This window comes from Mesocricetus auratus, unplaced genomic scaffold (assembly GCF_017639785.1).
Source record: "Mesocricetus auratus isolate SY011 unplaced genomic scaffold, BCM_Maur_2.0 Super-Scaffold_4256, whole genome shotgun sequence".
Taxonomy (NCBI): domain Eukaryota; kingdom Metazoa; phylum Chordata; class Mammalia; order Rodentia; family Cricetidae; genus Mesocricetus; species Mesocricetus auratus.
The window spans coordinates 32,160,773-32,180,931 of NW_024429182.1; the positions used below are offsets into that span (position 1 = coordinate 32,160,773).

The 20,159-nt window shown below is 41.3% G+C and overlaps 1 protein-coding gene across 1 annotated transcript in view; it reads left to right on the plus strand.

Annotated features, from left to right (window-relative positions):
• Positions 1-20,159, plus strand: part of Glis3 (GLIS family zinc finger 3) — a 407,081-nt gene that overhangs the window by 291,313 nt on the left and 95,609 nt on the right. Inside the window, 1 exon segment of the mRNA XM_040745944.1 lies at positions 19,710-19,871. Coding sequence (XP_040601878.1) covers positions 19,710-19,871 — 162 coding nt within the window.

Below are 20,159 nucleotides of genomic sequence, written 5' to 3' on the forward strand. Positions count from 1 at the left end.
TGAGTTTTATATGGACTTTTATACATAATATAAATGCTTAGTTTTTATGACAAAAGAAAAAATCTCAGAAATTCTTTCCCTTGTGCTTCTGAGCTAGGTCTGGAATGAAAATTGAGGAACCTCACCAAAACAGTGCTCACGGTTTTGGTTCTCTCTCTCTCTCTCTCTCTCTCTCTCTCTCTCTCTCTCTCTCTCTCTCTCTCTCTCTCTCTCTGTCTCTCTCTCTCTCTCTCTCTCTCTCTTCTCTCTCTCTTCTCTTCTTCTTCTTCTTCCTCCTCCTCCTCCTCCTCCAGATTCCTGGTATGCAAGAGGATGTACAGACTACTAGCAATGTTTTAAATATGGCTTCTATTTAAGTCCCCTGTTCTGTAGTTCTGCTGCCAGGGCGAGGATCTCATTTTCAATGTCAGTGTTGTCCTGATGGTATATCCTTGGGGCTGCTTGTATGTCTACTGGCCGACTTGTCTGCAGTATGCAAATTCTGTCTCCTGGTTCATCTTGCAATTCCCTGTAGTTTGAGTCTTTGTTCTCCTGCACATACAGCCTCCCTGCCTGCCTTATACTCCACACCTCAAAAGCAACTTTTAAAACTTCTGTTTCAGTGCGCTAATTTTAAAGGTGAAAACAAAGGCATTAATTGGCTACGCAGCCAAGCCAGGGAAGCATCATTCAATCCAAATACATTGATTACTACATAAACAAGAACAGGTTTAATGTGTAGGCAGTGTAAAACACTCCGAGAAAGGGCTCTAAGCCCACCGCCTGATGATTATTTTATCCTGTTTTTCCATTCAAGACCCCTAGGCCACACCTTCAAAGAAGGAGCAGATGTGCAGATACAGGCTGCTTTGAGATGCTCTCCTTATTCCCTGGCACTGTGGGAGGCAGAGAGCTCAGGCACCTAGGAAAACTCTTCAGGGCTCAGCTCCCACTGCTCTGCCACGCTGGGAGTTGCAGGCAAGGTCTTAAGGACGAAGTTCTGCCAGGCTTGCCAGGGAAGGTGTGCGGCTTAATCAGCTCCCCACAGCAAGTAGGTGTGGTTCCCGAGGCAGCTGCTGTTCCTGAACTCGGAGACTCAAAACTCCTCTTTACAGGGAGCTCACATGTTTCCATGAAGTTGCAGGAGGCAAAGCCAAATAAAGACTGAATAGCCAGAGTCCCAGCTTGGGCCCTTGTCTGGTGGCCAGGGCTGTTCTGTAATAGAATTACTGTTTAGGAATTTTGCAGAGTTGGCTCAAGGTGGAAGATACTTGGGTAATGAAAAAAGAGAAAAATATAAGTGGGCCGTGGGAGCAAGCCGGAAAAATACCCTCTATGCAATGTCTTCGGGTTCACCCTAAAGCAAGGAGTTGGATCATGTGTGGTGTTAAGCGGAGAACCCAAGTGATGTCTCCAAGCCTGTAGGCTTTCTGGGAACGGCCTTTATTTGACAGGCCAAAAATATTCTGCTGGAGGGCTGGTTTTCCACAGAATTAGACAGAGGGCCTCAAAGCCCGTTCATGGTGATCTCCAGGCTTCCAGCCAGGACATTCTGTTGATCTGGATACCATCTATAATCTCAAATCCATGGTGCTTACTTGTAACATTTTAATAGCCAGCCTGGATTTTTGGCAGGCATTTGTTTAGTTTATTTTTTCTGTAAGCTTGAGACTTAAGGAATTGAAATTTTAGAGTATTACTTTGTCTTGGAACTCAGAATCAGAAATGCTATTGGAGATGATTTTTTTTTTTATTCTCAACTGGTGCTCCGAGTGACCACTGGGTGATGTAACTAGAAATGTTGTTTACATGGAGGATGTAAGCAGGTAGTTTGCGTAGAGTTAAATAAATCCTGCCTTCCCTTTGCTTGCTTTAATCATATTTTCTCTTTCTTTCCTCCTCTTCCCCTTTCCTTCTCCTGTCTTCCCCAATCCTCTTTGATCACCTCTCTTCTCTTCCCTCTGTAAATATAAATCATGCCCTTTGTGGTGAGAAATGCTCAGGGGTAGGTACCTGACTGTGGTAAGGTCCTCGTCTCTTGTATATACCTCGCTCAATACTTCATCCACTCACCCAGTTTTCTCTCCACTGCCTTTAAAGGCAGCCTCATCTTTGCTGAATGCGGTAGCATCCATCCCTTGTCTAGATTCCCCCTCTTCCTGCTGTGACTCTTCCCACAGTAAGCTTAGTATGTTACTTACCACCAGGTCAATGCTCTGTCCTCAAATTGTGAATTTCTATTTTTTTTTCCTGTGGCTTTTGGGTCCCTAAAATCTGGGAGTGAAACCTCATCTGTCATTTTGGTACTTTTCTTTGCTTGACTTTTCACAGTCTTATTTAGGTAAGAATCTATTCTACAATCCTGGAAACATCTTGGATATTTCCTGCTGTTTAATCCAGTACCAAACCTAACTACTGTTCGCAACGCCCTTTTCATGGATGTGATGCTTTCATATTGGTAAATAACACGATTTATTTCCTTGGCCTTCATGACAGCCTCTGAGGCAGGCCATACTTGGCCCCAAAGATAGCCTTTCTTCCTGCATCAGATGCCTCCCTCCTGCCTTTGGAATTCAGGTTCAAGGTTGTTGCATGTTTGTTTGTTTTTTCTCAGTGCATAAGGACTCAGTTGGAACTTTCCTTTAGGACTTGAATGGCCTACAACTCTCAGTGTGATGCGTGCTCCATAAGTTAAGCCTGAAGGCACAGGCTCTGGAGCGCAGTGACAGCGATTTAGGGTATAAGGCCTTGGCTCTTTCTCAGCATCCTCCCTACCTGAAAGACATTTCCCCAGTAGCATCCGGGCTGTCTTCCGGTGACAATGCTGCTCACCTCAGCCCCTAGTGCTCTCTCTCCACCCTTGTGGTTCCATTCCTGATTTCTCTTGCTGTTGCAGAACTTGTGTGTGCCAGGTGGGCCCTTTGGGGCATCCAAGCCCCTCTTTTATTATTTTACACACTGGCTTATCCCCCATGCACTGTTGTCTGAATTGTCATGGATTTTGGACTCAATTCCAGATTGTCAAAGGCATGTTTTCAACTGAACAAATGAAAAGAGTGAAAACAGCTTCAGCCCCTCTTTGCTTTCTTCTCATTACCCATCCCAGCAGGGAGGATGGGAAAGAATGCATCCTCCAGCTCCCCAAAGAATGTCTAATATTCGTCCTTTCTCCATAAGTTACACAGCTTAATCCTTGCTTAGACATTTTTCTTTCTTTTTTCCCCCTCCTTCTAAATAAACTGGGCCTAATTGGAAAAAGCTGAGAGAGCTAAGCAGGAAAGAATAGAAAACATTTACTGAGCTTGGAGGTGCATATTGAATGCTGCAGGAAATTTGCATATGGATTACTTGGTGAAAAAAAAAAAAGAGAGAAAGAAACATTCTCAGCCCATTAGTTACTGTGGTGGACTCCCACTGACTCAAGTCCAAGCACTTTGCCTTGTTTTCTCCAGCTGTTCTTTTCTGCAATCATTTCTCTGTGGCCACAGGGCAGCTATTCTGTTGCTGCTCTTGGTACTGAGAAAAAGACAAAGTAAGTAATGTCAAAATAAGGAATGTAACTGTGCCTACAGCATGTGTAGGCTACTTTTGCTTTAACCCGCATTGTACCCTTATTTCTGAGAGCATTGCTTATTCAGCCCAGACATTTCTATTGTCTTGGCAGGTGTAAGTGGCAAGGCATAGATCCCTCCCTGGTGCCTCAGTTTCCCTAAGTGCAAAATGGGAGGTCGGTCTTAGCAGCAGTTTAACTGGAGATGGAAAAGAGTCAATGAATATTTATAAATCAAATTCAGTCCCGGGAATATAAGATGCCACAGAAATTCAAAGCATAATTAAGGTAAAGAGAACAGATTAGTGTTAAATATATGTGTGAAACACATTTTACATTTCCTTCCAACAAAGGCTGAATTTCATTTACTCCAAGTGAGGGGGAGAAGAGGGGAGGAGAGTGGTATTGTGAATTAGGCTTCTAAATTTGGATTTTGATATGTTGATTAGTGTACTATAGACATAAAGCAACATGTTGACATTTCTCAGCAAGTATGTGTATGTCTGTGTGGGGTAGAAGATGGACATATATAATAAGCAAATGCAATTACCATTGGCAGTATTCCTCCAGGAGAGACCAGAAAGAAGGAAAGGAAGAGTTGTTATCAAAAAAGATACTTTAAACTACTTTTTTAACCCATGAAAACATCATTGAACATGAACTGACCAGCTTTTTGCATTGCAGGATGAGTTGAGATCCTTTGTATGAAGAAGTATTAGCAGTGCCTGTAGCAATCATTTATGTAGTTGTGTCATTGTTTCGGGAAGCAACAGAAGCTATCTCTTTACAAAGGCATCACTGAATTATTAAGGGGTGTGGAAATCAATATAAAGATCCAAAATCAGTATTGACCAGCCCATTTCAAGCTATCCACATTGGCTTGAAAGCTGTTGAAAACAGAGATCTGTGAGATTGTGGCAACATAAAAGGGAAACAGTTCTCATATTTTTTTTTGTGTATCATAAACCCCAAGTACCACACATATACTGACTTGCAACAGAAATATAGTCATTACACATTCCCAACAGGCACCCCTTCAAACCTAAATCCACATAGCTTTCCTGGTCCAGGTCCCTTGGAGCAACTAAATCCTTATCTTTAGAGTCATAAGGACATAGCTGAACCTTGCAGTGAGAGGTTGTGTTCATCAGAGAATTGTGTCATAGAGGTCACTGTGTCCCAAAGACAAACAAGGAATGATGAACCTCTGTGTCCCAGCTAAGACTATCTGAAGCAGAAATCACTTAGGCACAGTCGCAATATAATGTTTTTAAATGCAAAATATCTGAGCTGTGTTCAGGTCCGATCCTCTGGGACCTCCTTGTGTTCAGGTCACATCCTCTGACCCTCACTGTGACAGACTGTGGCCTGAGAATAGGTGTCATTAGCACGTTTGGGAAAGCTTCAGGTCAGTGGACTAACTATCTCCACACACTGATGGCTGCATAAACTGTTAGCAGTTTATCTGTGGTCACTGAATACATGATGAGTCAGAGAGTAGTTTTGGCATTTGGACAATCTTGACCCATTGCTATCCATCAGTCACAGATTCTGCAGATGTTTATGCATTATACGCCTGGCAGATTCCATGGTAGGTTCTAGAAGCAAGATTACGCGTGACAGATTCTGAACTCAGAATCGAGCTCTTCAGTACATGATTAGGAAGGAAGAGAAACAGCAGAGAAAGTGCACTCAGCAGACAGAGCCTCTTCTAGAACTCTGGTCAGTGTGTCAGTGTTGCCCTCCCCCCCTTCGGCCAGGCCCAGTCTGTTTTTGGGAGGCTCATGGTTTATGTGGGCACATGTACACAGAAAAGATGTGAGTTCCTCTGCTGTTTTCCAGTATGAAGGGCCCAAACAGTAATAATCCCTTCCCCAATAAACAAATTTAAATAAACACATGATATAGTTTGGGGGCAGGGGTACCAAAAGCTCAAAGGGTTTGCTCCTAGTAGAAAAACAACAGCATGGGCCCACAGAGTGTATTGTCAAGAGCATCAGTTCTGTCTTGTGGATCATTATTCTCCAGGTTCCTGTGGAAGCTGTGGTTAGGCAGCCTCTGGGTCTCCCTGTCTTCACCCTATTGTCTTCACATCTCTCAGATTGACAGCTGTCAGACTGATCCTCGTTTATCTTCCTAGGTCTTCGGTAGCATCCCTGTCCAGAAAAGGCTAGGGTGGGTTCGAGTTTCTTAGCTTGTAGGTTCTGGCTCCTCTCTTTCCTTCCTCCCCTTTTCTTGTAGAGATTGCCTTCCCATCTCAGTCATTTCAAGTTTGAATTTGATTTGCATAGCTAAGCTGCTAATTATACCAATTACTTGCAGTGCCTGTGCTTTCTAAAAGGCTTCAGAAACTGACCCTTCTCATTAAAGTCAGTGTGTCAGTCTCCCCTGAAGATTGGACCTGTGGAGCTATGTCCTTTATCTCATTCTAAGTCTTATACTCTTCATCTCATCTCATCTGTCTGTCTGTCATCTATCCTGTATTTGTCTGTCTGTCGTCTGTCTATCTATTATCTATCATCTATCTGTCTCTTCATCTCCTCAATCTCTCTCTTCTTAAAAATGTATCTTTAGAAAACCAACTGGTAACTTTTTTTTGGTTCTCAAATGTTCATGTTTCTGGTCTTGTTTGTCTGCAGTCCAGCGTACATTCTTTAACTAAACACCACTCTTGAAAGATCAAAAGAAGTCCTCTCTGCTTTCATTTTGTTCTTGGCTGTAGCTCATGGATAGCTTTCTTCATTTTTTTCTCTTAATTTGTTAAGGGTGAAAGAAAAAACTCCTTTTCCTACAGAAGAAGCCCAAGTGGCTCTGTGGATCGTGAAGGGGCCATTAGCATTCACTAATACAGTCTGTTCCTAAGTTGCTTTACTGCCACATCCTCTCAGTGTTATTTACCGAGCAACTGAAATAATTGGGCTTTGAATTTTTAGATCACTATAAAGCAAGACCTATTGTCACTTATAGCTGGGTGTAATTACACCCTAAGTATTTATTGAGGCTATTTATTCATCTCCCTGATGTATAACTTTGTCATAACTGGTTGAGATATTTCTGCATGTGTGGTTGGAATCTAGAAAAACATGCATTTCATATAACACTTAGAAATTATAGAGGGTTTCACAAATAGTGTTTGTCTCTAGACCTTAGGGTCTGATCTTTGAGTTGTTCTTATCTTTGATTATTCCCTATTGTTCGTTAGAACAATTACTGTTTGTCAGAATGTGTAATTATTCTGAGTAGATTTGAAGTTGTAGAGAGAGGAGAGGAAGGAGGGAGTGGGGTTGGGGCGGGAGGGTTAACGTGCCTCATTCTCATTGCATTATAAATGTAATATGTGCTGCTGCATCACCAAAAAGACAAGGTGGTGCTTTCATGAGGAGCTTAGAAATGTGCATATGTGGGTGACTTAACTTTGGGGACAAAGAATGCTTTCCTATTTTTCCCTGTAAAGAAATAAAGCAGGTTGTGCAAATGGCCCAAGGCAAGAAAGAGCCATGGTGCCATGAGAAGCTATGGCTTGGAAAAGAAGAGATGTAGGTGCTCCTGGACGGAAACGAGGAGTATCACACAGGACTTCATGTACCATGGCAAGGTTTAAGAGCGCTAGGTTCAAGAAACCTATGGAGAATTTGACACAGAAGAGAGCCTCATTTGAGGTTTTTTTTTTTTAATTTTCCTGAAATTGCTTCAGTAGTAACATAGTAGATAATCAAGCAAATGAATTGAGGCAACAAGAAGGAGACCACGAATGTAGACTGGATAGGGTGGGTGGTGGCCAAACTCAGAAGTCCAGATGAAGGCAGAGGATGTTCATGCATGTGAGAACCTTGAGGATTTGAAATGAAAGGTGGATGGGTGTGAGAAAGAGCAGCCAGCGTGCTTTGCTGGGAGTGAGAACTCACTGTGGGGGCAAGTCCTTGCTGAGGTTTATACTTAGTACTTTGGAGGCCTTGGAAAAGAGACATTGAATAGAGATGGTAGGCCTGGAGCTCATGGGGGCTGGGGGATAGCCATGAGGATGCTGTGCACAGGTGTTTTTTGTGCCCAGTGATGGAAATAGTAACAGGAACTGTATTTGCTTTTCAAGAAGCTTTCTTTGTCTCAAGTGAAATTAGAAGTACTACAGCAAGTATCTAAGTGGAGCTACCTGACAATTAAAATAAAAATATATAGAGCACCTGACATGTCTTTGGCTCCTTCTAGAGTATGAGAATGTTTAAAACACCTTTTCTCCATGTAATGTTTACTCTACAGTATGTGTTGGAGAAGAAAGGTCAAATTTTGCCAATAGGGATGAATCAGTAGTAATTTCAAGGCCCCTATTTGTGTTTTTGGTTGACTTTTTTTTTACTGCACTAAGTGTTCATGTTGTAAGTTCTTTCATTGTTTGACTGAACGTATAACCTTAAGTTCTTCTAGAATCGTCATGTTGATTCTTTCGTCCCAGGTCTTACTTTGTGTTTGTTTCTTAGCAGCCAGCGTTTCTGAGTGGCTCACAGATGCACACCACATATTTTCCCAAAAATTGAGAACTATAGTTAGTTAAAAGAAAGATCATGCCAAGAACATATGGCTCATGGTACTTTCTAGTCGTCGCTGATGGCTTAGCTCTGTGCTTAGACTTTGGTAAGAGTACTTGGTATAATTTAGGAGAGTTAGTCCTTGGGAATTAGTTTTCATTGTGTAAAGAAAAAAGTGGAGTTGGTTATTGGAATTCCCAAATACCATTGTTTTCATATCGCCCTCCCCTCCAGAATCACCTTCCCTTTGGAGGGAATAGTGCAGTCAGAGGTCAGGTTCTACTTGGTGCTGTGCTGTCTACCAGCTGGATGACTTTAGCAAGATAATTATATCTCTGGCCCAAGTTCCCCTCTGCTGGTTTAAATGAAAATCAACCCAATGAGCTTATGCATTTGAACCCTTCCTTGGTCTGGTGGTAGCACTGTTTGGAGGAGATGGTAGAGCTGTGGGCGAGTGGAGATTTGCTGGAGGAAGTACGTTAGTGGAGGCAGGCTCTGAAAGTTTAGAGCCTTGTCTCACTTCTAGTTCACTTTCATTTCCTCCTGCTTTTGGGTGGGGGGTGTGGTCAGCCAGTTTCCTGTCCCAGCCATTTGGTGCTTTGCCTCCCCTGCCATTATGGACGCCCTCCTTAGAATCATTAGCCAAAATAAGCTCTCTGTTGTAAGTTATGTTTTTGCTCATGGTGTTTTATTACAGCAACAAAAAAGAGTAACCAACACACCCCCTTTCTTATTAAATAAGGACAATAAATACTAGATAGTTTAGGTACATAATAGGCGATGCTGTCATAACATGCAACATTCACTGAGAGTGTATATGTTAAGTACGTTCTTGCCAGGATTACTGGGGAAATGTCACAGTTAAGTCTGGCAGTGAGATAAAATAACAAAAAAGATAGCTTGGAAGCAACTGATTTTTTTCCTTTTACCTTTTTGGAGAATGAGAAACAAGGGTGGTATTCACTGAATGCAGCAATCAACTGCATATTCTCGCCAAATCTAAAGAGTTAGAAGTGATGGGGTGTGTGCCTCTATCTCTGACTTGACAACCTGAGGTAGCCTCTCAGTTAACTCGCATGGTAAATGGAGTCAGTGTCATGGGGAGGATGTGGAAACTCTTTTAAGTGCCATACCAGAGAGGGTTGAGAACCTTATTTTTACCTCAGAATTATAGGGCTCAAAGTTAGTAGCATACAACAACAGTGATTGCATAATACCTCAGTCTTAATATCTCCCAGGTCATGAGAAGAGTACATCCAATTAGTGATTTTAATTTTTTTGTTTCTTTTTTTGTTTTGTTTGTTTTTTGCACATGAATCCACCAAGGCACATGGAGAGAAGGGACAGGATGTAACAGCAGTTCCCTCTATGACCTAGAAGGAAAGGCTTCACATATAGGATGGAGACCTAGAGTCACTGAAAATCATGAAGACTTTTGTTTGTCACACGCAGTTAGCCAGGTGTGCACGCACGGAACAGCACAGCTTTGAATGGAAAGGGAATGGGGGCCACGCACTGTGAGTTAACTGGTGAGTGCTTTTCATGGGCCAGTCTGATTTGTCACAAGGTTCCCCAGTAGAGCTGCAGGGGGACATTACTCTGAGGTTTTCCCTTTGTCGAGCTACCAGGACCAAGGCAGGGTTCTGATACCATCCTTTCTGTGCCTGCTTCTGCTGAAGTGACTAGCTGTAGGTGGTTGTTGGTAACAGATAGGAAATTTCTACTTAAGCCATACATAATAGAAATCTTCGGCTTCATAGAAAAGCAAAGTCAGGAAAGTTTCCTTGCCACCTTCTCCTTCCCTCCCCGTCATGTGCTGCAAAGTCTGCATTTGAAAGTGAAAAGACTTAAGACATAATTTTTTAATCCCATCTTTCCTGCCCACTTGCATCTCTTCCAAAGCTCGTCAGGGCCAGATCTGGAATAGCAAGAGCCATTAAAAATTTGGCATATTGCACTCTGTTTTTTGGAATACACTCAGTGTGGGCCAATTTATGGTAAATTATTCTCTTCTCTTCGTGTGTGAATTTCCTCTTCTCTCTTGGCAATTTCCTGATTGCTTCTACACCCCTGCACATAGATCTTTAACACACACACTCACACACACACACACACATACACACACACACGCACATGAGCACACATTTATTATAGCATCTGTGTGAAATGTATGTGCATGTGTTTCAGTGTGTGCCGTGGATGCATCCACAAGTACATATGTACATATTTTGCACCTATATGCCTATATGATAAGCATATTGACTTAAACAGTTTGTCTTTGATGCTTGTGTTGCTGAATGTATGTTAGCATACATTCTGTTTGAACCCGCAGACAGTTTCTCAGTCAAGAGATGACAGAATTCAGCAATCATTTTGGGAAACACCATAGTAAATACATATATTGCTTAGCGCTGTCAAACCAAGCATGCCAATTCTTAATGAAGCTGAAGGCAGGCAGTGACATTTTTCATCATTACAATTAAAGACTATTAATTACTGGGTAGCCAGGTCTACTGCCAATGAGAAAGTTGGCATGGAGGCCTGTGACAAACACTGCACTCCGAACACAGAGTCCCCAGCTATTATATGGTTACGACCTGTAACCTAGAGTCTGAACTGCTGTCTCCCATTTAGAGAGGTTGGCTGTAGGATGGTTGACAGCAGCATGGCATCATGGGAAATTGTTGGACCTGCTCATTGGGGATTCTTGACTCAGGGCAATTCAGGGCAAAGTCCTAAAGTTATTTTTCCTCATGAGAAGCTCTGATGAGAGGCTGTTTCCTGGCATGTTGTAGAGCATATTAGCTCAGTTTTAAAAGGGCAATTTAAAACAATTTCTTTTCCTTTATACATGAGGAAGGCACACATTTATATGCCTTGAATTATTGATAATAACATGTTTCCAATGTGTTAGTGTATGCTTAGCTTAAATTTGGGAAAGGGTGTGGTAAGAAAATAGTCCGTTGATTTTACCAGTACTGCTGAACATTTCTCAAAACTTTAATAAAGGAACTAATTCAGCGCACGTGTGCATGCACACACACACAAATAGAACCATATGTTGTAATTAGTATTTTCTCCACATGGGTAGATATTAGTTTAATTGAATATACATTTTACAGTAGTTCTATAGGACATTAAAATCCAATATTTAAACCCCATAAATGCCTTTTACAGCTTTTAAGAGGTTGGCTGTTTGATGTCATTGCAAGCAGTTAACTGGCTCTCCCTAATTAAAAGGCCCTAATGAGTTCACTACACAAGGAAGTCTAGGGAATCAATATGCTTTCTTACCAAGTGTTCATTCTCTCCATTTCATTTAACATTTATTTAGCAAATAATGTACGATCACTTTGAGTATATGCCAAGCACCGTACCTAGTGCCCGCAATAAAAAGATTAGTAAGGCTTGGTCCCTTGTCCTCACAAAGCTCACAGCCAGTGAGGGAAACAAACAACCCAATTAGCGTGCCTCTATGTGCTGCTGGGAATAAGCAGGGTGGTGGGCATGTATGGGACAGATCCAGGGTGTCCTGGTTAAAGCCTTGGGAAAGCCTAGCAAAGGAGGTGGCTCTACGCTGTTACCAGCAGAGGGCGCTGCACAGGAAAAAGCATGAAGCAAAAAGAACTTGTAGCTTAATTAGGGGAGTGCAGTTGGGTCACAATAGAGCCAGAGGTATGGGGCCCAGGGAAAAGAGAAGAGGCCTCATGACAAAATGCTAAGGTTTAGGTCTCTCTGCTGAGTTTCCCTCCACCTCTTCCCATCTTTGACCTGCAGTCTCTCTAGCTCATGATGTTTTACCTTTCTTTTCATTTTCTTACTTCTTTCATAGATGCCTATCGGCCTTCTTAATGTTGAAAATGTATTTCTGAGGCAGACTTTCAGAGAAGATATAAAATTTATTGCCTACAATACATCTGCATTATTCACCTCTGATCTTTAGTACACAGAAAAATCACATGGATGAGTTGAAGCTGACTGGTCTTGTGCCAGTCCCATGGAATATACAGGAACACCAGTAAGGCAGGGTTGAGCCTGGTGTTTCCTTGTGCCAGGGCATTTGGGGAGCAGAGAGTAGGCCTACTGGTTGTGTACCTCATTGGTTGGTCACCGTTGACTTTTATGTCAATGTTTAAAAGCATCTTTCCCAATAGGGAGGCCAAGTGTTTGACTGCTGCATTAATTTGTTTGCTTTGTATATATTTCATAGAAGCCTTGCGCTTGCATGCAGCATATGTAGGGAGTAGGCAAAGCGGGGCCTCCATAGCATACTGAGTACCACATTTTATGTGTCAGTACAGTGTCAGGAGACTGAATTTCAAGCGAACAATGGTGTCTGTGAGTGCATGGAAATAAGGAAAAACTGTGTGTTTTGTGTGTTTGGAGGTTGTGTAAACATAATTTTTTGTTGTTTATTGGTATTTGTGTGAACATACATCAAGGGGAAAAATTATACCTAGCTCTGTGGTACTTGGCAATACCTACATAGAAAATTAAATAATTTAATTGCTTTTAAATAAGTTTATAGAGATATAATTACATACTTATAAAATATATTTGTTATACTGGCATATATTCAAAGAGCATTTATCGTGGTCTTGTCAGTCCCTGAAGAATATAAGCTCCTGTGAACAGTCGCAGACCGCCTGAGGTCAGTGCCAGTAAACAACAGAATCTCCACCTGACCAGGTTTCCATTGTTTACTTGGTCAAAGAAATAGTCATTTGTCTGAAGTTGTAGTTTTATTATATTATATTGATACAACATGAAAAAACATATAAATGCTTATATTTGGTGAGTAACTGGAAAGGGCCACATCATACATCTTACATAGCTGTATTTCTTCCCCTCTGGCAGGCTCCTTTTGTAGCTATGAATATAATAATGTCTGTGATGAGGTTCTGTTTGACCCCAGTTCCTTTCAGTTGTTATAAACCAGGCATTTGATAATTTCCATAACAATTCAGTGTGGTTCAATTGTTGGCACAGAAGTAACATAGGCCCCCCCCATTGTCACACAGCCTCCCAAGAAATCATTTCCCCAGCTTCCCTCCGTCTCTTTTGCTGCCTCAGTTAGAATACCCTCTTAACGTCAGCTGTTAGCCATGGCCCCAAATGGTCAAAATCAATGAATTCCTTTAACCAATAAAACTTATACACATATGCCCACGAAGGTGACCTTTGTTTTATACAGATCTCTTATTAATCAAAAAACAAGAAGTACAACAAGCCAGGAAGGAATTTATGGGCTGGTTAATAGATTCATTTTGCACACCAGAATAACAAGGAAGGAACAATGACTGGAATCTAGTACTGTTTCGGAAAACATTACTGAATGAGTTTTAAATTAATTCTGCAACGTTTTTAATAGTTCCAGAAAGTCTGGATAAATGAGAACCATAGACCACTTAAGAATGCTGCATGAGTGTCACACGCTGAATCAGGGGCTCACTGAGGCCAAATGCCATAGCTGCTTTTCCCTTCTGCTGCCCTTAGTCAGACCCAAGAACAGTCAACAAACCTAAAGGGTTGCCACGGCCAGCCAAAAGCAGATCTCTTTAGATGCCAGGAACCTTTGGAAGTACGGTCTGAGTAGCTTTGAACCAAGACCATGTTAATGGTGACTTTTCAGTGATTTTCCAATGAAGCCATGGTTGCTCTGTACAAATCTTAGAAATGTGAAGTTGGGTATTCCCTTGTAGCACAGACACCCCTAGATACAGTGCTGGGGACAAGAGGGTGACTGAGCTGTACCCTGAGTAAGAATATGTCGAACATTCTATCTTCTTTGCACATACAGCAATCTGGAGCACAGGAAGAAAGTACCACTTGATGAACTAGACCTGATCTCTATGTAACACTTTCTGTAGACTGATGAGGTAAATATTAAGGTTTGCTGGGGCATTCTGTGCTGTTGAGAACACACTAGAAGCACAAACTGAGTGAAATGGTACAAGATGAGAATATTCCCAAATGGAGAGCCACTAAAGGGAAATTCTCTTGCTGGCCCTGATATGCTTCTGTAGTCTTTTGAATAGTCACCATTTCCTTCCTTTCAACTGACTTTTCTTCTTCCCCCTTTCTGTTATTTAAAATCAGGTTGTGCTATTTTGTGTCTAAAGGAGAAAGGTGACTCTTTTTGGTTCGTTGGAGTCAACGCATTGTCTTTATTCCCGTATTCTTTTCTTTAGTTCTAATGTATCCTTTTCTAAACCACAACAAACACTACACTTTGATAATGGGGCTCATGAAGGATCCCAGAACCGTGCATCTCCAAGTATAGTCTCTGTGCATTGAGCATCTACTGGTATTACCTGGGAGACAGAAACACAGGGCCCACTTTTCCTCTGGAAGACCCAAGGTACTGGAATATGCATCTCCAGACCTCCATGTGACTCACATACATGTGAATTTGAGAAGGTTCTGTGGAAGGAAACTTCCAGAAGCAAATGTCAGCTGAGTATATTCATCAGCCTTCTGGATGCTTCTCAGCTGTGTAAACTGGACCTCTTCCTTTCCCTGGGCCCTTTCTTTCAGAGTCACAGAAGAAATCTTATACCCTTTGAAGACAAGCAGTTAAACCAAAGGGACTTGACCTTCTAGATTTACTGTGGAAGTCACCTGAACTGTAGCCAGGACATCAGAAATGTTTGCTAACTTTTCCATGGAAGCCTCTCATCTATTGTCTCCGGTGGTATGTTGAGATACAAACTAGCACCTAATTCATGCCAGTTCTTACTGCATATTATAGTGGCAGCCAACACTAATGGGATTAATTGGTCATGACTGGTGGAATTGTAAAAGCACATACCTCCAAGGGTCATAAACACTAATCCTTAATTGAAATCAAATGTATATTTTTTAAAAAGCATGTCCAGCATCATAGACTCCTTTCTGTTTGGGTTTTGTTGATATTAGCAATGGTACAGAAACCTGATCAAGAAGGTTTGCTTTTATTACTGCTCTCAATACAAACTTGTACTTCTTGGCACTCCAAGTAGCTGATTAGAGGAGGGGATAATATTCAACTTGATTATTGGTTACACATATGGAATAAATTCCATTTTAATGGTGTCTAATGAGCCTTTCATTTCTAGGACCTTACACAAAAGCATCTAGTAGAAAGAGAAAGTAATATTTCAAAGGTCATCTGAATGTTACTGAATGTCAACAAGCCGTAATCAAGCCAATATATATTGATGATGATTGCAGTCCAGTCTGATTCTTTAAATATGAAATAATTTTCTAAATTAGCAAAGTGATGCAAGCTAAGGTTTTTTTGGTTTGAGGGAGCATGAAAATGTCTAATTGAAGTTTGTTACTTAAAACCAGAATTGAAGAGATTTTTTTTCTTGAAGTGAGGCTTCACGCCATGAAGTATTTTCAAGGCCATGAGATTTAAAGTTCTGTCTCTGAGAGTTTCATGCACTGTTCTCCTGCATGCCTTCAATTCCATTGAAATGTGCAAATGGAAAACGTGGCTCCCTCCCAGTGCTTTCTCTCAACAGGAGACTGAAATGGGAAGTTGCAGTGGGGGTGGCTCGCTGGCCAGACAGCCATCATGAGAGCTGGTGGGCATCTAGTTTAGAACCAGACATCTAACTGGTGGCATATTTAGAAGTTGTAAGTTTAAAGAATCTGTAGTGAGAGACTGGCATTCTGGGGAGTTTTGTCTCAGTTGCTTTGCGAATGGTGACTACCCTCCATACCCTGGAGTGGTGATACCTCTTTTAAGTCATAGAGTAGCTACTGCTACACAAGTTCAGATGACAGGCTGAGGTATAAATGGTGAATTCTGCCAAACACTTTCCTCTGTCATGTGACTTGCACAAGGAGATGGAGGATGTTCATAGCGTAGATGGCACCATCTGGAGCACTGGTTCACACTTATGCAGAAGGGCCCCATCCCTAGAGGTTTGGTTCTGGGGTAGGATCAGAGAATCCATGCTTCTGGCAAGTTCCCTGAGGATACTGATGCTGGTGTAAGAGTTATAGCTCTGAGTACCATTCATTGCTCAGGGTCAACTAGTGAATAGCCTGCCCAGCCATACATACTGTCTTGGTTTCCGTTATCTTTGCATGAATAGGCATTGAGTTTATTCATTTTTGCCTCCTAGCAGCTGACAGTGGGGCATACTCATAGGGTTTGTTCAGGGAGCAGATGCCACTTGTATCAAATTAATAGCAAGGAGAAGATATTTAACATGGAATACTCAGTGAGCACCAGATCACATGTCTGCTGTCCCAATCCCAGTGTTGCCCTGTGTGTTTATATTTCTTTCTCTTTCATAAAAATTTTATTTTATTCCTTCCTCTTCCCTTTTGAACTTTTGAGCTTGATTGTGGTTTGGTTATCTCTCATCGCCCTGTATTGTATCTGTTTTTGAGTTAAGGATAAACCAGGACTTGTGATTCAGTTATGGGTTACCAGCCTTTGGATGCATGGCTTCAGAGCCAATCCAGGAAGGAGGGACCTGAGATGAAGCATTGAACCACAGCAGGGATCAAGATCAACCACTTGGCAGTGTCCATCATAGCTCTCTGGGTTTATCTTGAACTGTTAGAACCATGCTGAGAAAATATGTGACTCAAACTCAGGAAGTAGTCCTAATCACTCTAACCTCCCTATATTCAGGTGTTCTTCCACAAGACGCAACACCTTCAATAGCTATATGAAAGTCATGAAAAAATCTAAGTATTAAAAGGCATCCATTTGCACAAACTTTCCAAGAACCCACTTTTAGCTATTTGAGATTGTTTTTTTTATTATATTTTCATGTAAGTCTGCCTAAATGTTTATTTTTAAAGCATTTTTCTTTAACCGAACTTGTGAATGTAGGGGTGAAACTGCCTCCAGGAGAGGAAATTCTTGTGCTGAATTACAGGGTTAGTCCCGTAATAGATGATAGCACTTCATTATAAAATTGTTCGCTTGCAAGTCCATCCAGATGCCCTTAGTGGCACAAACAGCACCCTCTTCCCCTCAGTGAACCTTCTCCCAAGTCCGTTCAGGTGACTCTGACCCATTTGGTGTTAGGCCCTCTACCAAGCCACCTGCCAGGCCTTGAGGACCTGGGTCTATAGATTCTTGAGTGAGGTTTTTCAGCCAGACTGAGTGGTGGGTGTCTAATAGGAGCTACTGCTTCCCAGCAACTGCCTTTACTCGCACAGTTCAGGGAGGTCATACCCTGTCTTTGTTTTCCCTGAAGATACTACATTGTTTCTCTCTGTCCTCGGGCCATTCTTGTTGTAGAGGGGACATTTGATGTCAACTAAATTTTCATTATTTTACAAAATTTACATTATTCTTCTTGTTGTGCTATTCTGCCTGGATGCACATTTTGTCCCTCAGCCTTGATATGTTATGTGGTAGGGTATTCTGTTCCTCGCTGGAACTTGGAATGCCTGACCTCTTTTTTTATTATTATTATTGGTTGTGTAAATAGCAACAGTAACAATAATTTCCATTCTAATTCTAAACAGACATTTGAATGGGCATTGCATAGAAAGGATAAGGAATTGTTAGCTGCATATGCGTTATATGTGATCCCATGGGCAGTCTGAATCATCCAAGCACATAGCTGGGTTTCCCATTCTACGGTAGAAGTGGGGGAAGTTTCTTCTGTATCTGGTACTCATAGAAACCTTTTTATCCAAGCTGTCGCTGTTCTCCCACGCTCACATGGGCACCAAAAACAATGCAGCTTTCTCTGCAAGGTTTGAGGTGACTGTAGAAGTGCAAGAGATAAGTGTCCCACCCAATTCAGGTATGTACCACTGGAACAGGCTCCAGGATGACATCTGCCCTACAAAAGAGCCTTGCTAAGAAAGAGGCTACAGGCTCAAAACGTCCAAAACCACAAACTCATTTCAGACCTAAGTGTGCTGGACCAGGTAATTCCAAGCAAAATAAACTGGGCTCCAGGACTTTGCTCAGAGTCTTCGTTCAGAGCGAACCTTAAAAGTACACATTTGTTTGTCAGAGACCTTTTAGCTATTAATTAGGAGTTAAATTAGAACTCTTTGATCCCTAAACTTGAGATGTATTTGAAAATTTGCAGAAATAAGGCCCCATAAATTGCAGAGCTTCCCCACTCCCTAGCAGTGTGGCATTATATACTCTTGGCTGTGAAAAAGTCGTCAGCTTTGTCAGCATTCTTCCTTCGTTCAGCTAAATTTATTTTTTATGTGAAATAGAAATCAGGAAAACACCAAAAATTATTTTAAGCAAAATATCAAAATTGAAATAAACCAACATATGTCTGTGAGACATGTATAACTCTCAATCAAAAATAAGTGCAACTTTCATAAATGTCTTAAAATACTCCAGCATGCAGAATGTGATCAACTTAAATAGATGAAGCTGTGATATACTTGACTATTCTTTCTACTTAGTTCATCTTTCACTTAGGGATGAAATTTCCAACTCTTGAAACCTTCACAACCAGTGTCCTACACCATCTGTTGTAGTCAATGAGGAAACCAAGGCAGTTTTTGAGGTCCTTGTAGACTACATCTAAATAATGTCCCCTAATTTTGAATGGAAACAGTCCTTCTCTTATCCTCCTTACTTGTATCCAGGTCAGTTCTATTCCCCTTACATTCCTCAAAAAAATCCTCTCAGATTTCTTAATCACTCTAAGCATACCATCTTTTGTTTCCCATATCCCTTACGACTTACTAAAGAGAACTTTAATGGAATTAAATGTACTTAAATTCACATAACTTTTCTAGGGCTTTGCACCAAAGATGTCTTCATCTCAATAATCATTTACTTCTAGGGTTTCTTCAATACATTTCCTTCTGTCATTTTAAATGTTAACCTGATTGTGACCCTATAATAGTAACTGATAATTTGCCCACAAAAGATATAAAATTAATGCTACTCTCAATATGTGTTATTAACAAAATATAAACATGCATTTAAAAATCGTCAACCTTTTTATCTTTCTCTTATTCATATCTAAGTGGTGAGATTTCTATAATAATAATAATGGTTATTTTATTTGGGATGATTTAGTGCTAAGTGAGTTTTCTGTCTCCTAGTTCCCTTTAAAATGCATTTTGAAAACGTATTCTGCTTGGCATCACCCTACATGTTGACATTGGCCCCTCATTTGGAAGTTGAAAAACCTGGTCAGATATTTAAAGATGTGTCTGATTGACCTGATGTAGTGGGTACCACCTTTCTTTATCCTATATTCTTAGACCTTTCCTGTCTTTTTTTTTTCTTTCATGTGTTACTCTGATTTCTCTTACTAGTTTCTTAGCTGCTGAAAGTTTCTTCCCTCCATGTTCCTTCAATGTAGAGCAATTTGGAAGTAGAAAAGTGTGTTAATTTTTTAATAACCCTTTAAGATACACATTACTATGTTTCTATTGATTGAGCCAGATGGCTCACAGGGAATTTTCTCTGACATAAGTAATCACAGAAATCAGTTTGGAACCAAAATCTGGTATGGAACGTGGCATCTATATGCTGTGGGAAAGATGCAATTCACATAAACATATGGGTATTTTTAGAAACAGTATTTGCTACTGTTTGGATTTAATTTCATCTTACTGTTAGCTAAGTACAAACTAATGGTTGTTTTTCTTCCCTCATCTCAGGCATTTGGGGTCCTTCTCAATAACTGAACTGTGTTTTCTTTTTACAGTTTGAAGGCTGCAAGAAGGCCTTTTCAAGGCTTGAGAACCTCAAGATTCACTTGCGGAGCCACACTGGTGAGAAGCCATACCTGTGCCAGCACCCGGGCTGCCAGAAGGCTTTCAGCAACTCCAGTGACCGTGCCAAGCACCAGAGAACTCATCTTGACACTGTAAGGATGGCAGAGGCTTGCCACCTTCCAGCCTCAGCTGTGTGTGCCAGAGGGCCCCTCTGATGGCAAGATGGTGGAGGTGTTTGCTTTATGGTCTGTAGGTCCCAGGGGTAGTGCCAAGCACAGCAGAACACAGTAGAGTGCTCCTGGGGGTACCCTGTGTGGCCGCTTCATTTTTTTAATTTTAATTTTTTGTAGTTGTGAATTTATGCTACATATTAGAAGTTTCTGGGACCAAGGGGTTCTTTAGTCCCTTGTCTGTAGAAAGCAGAAGTAGTTCAAGGGCTA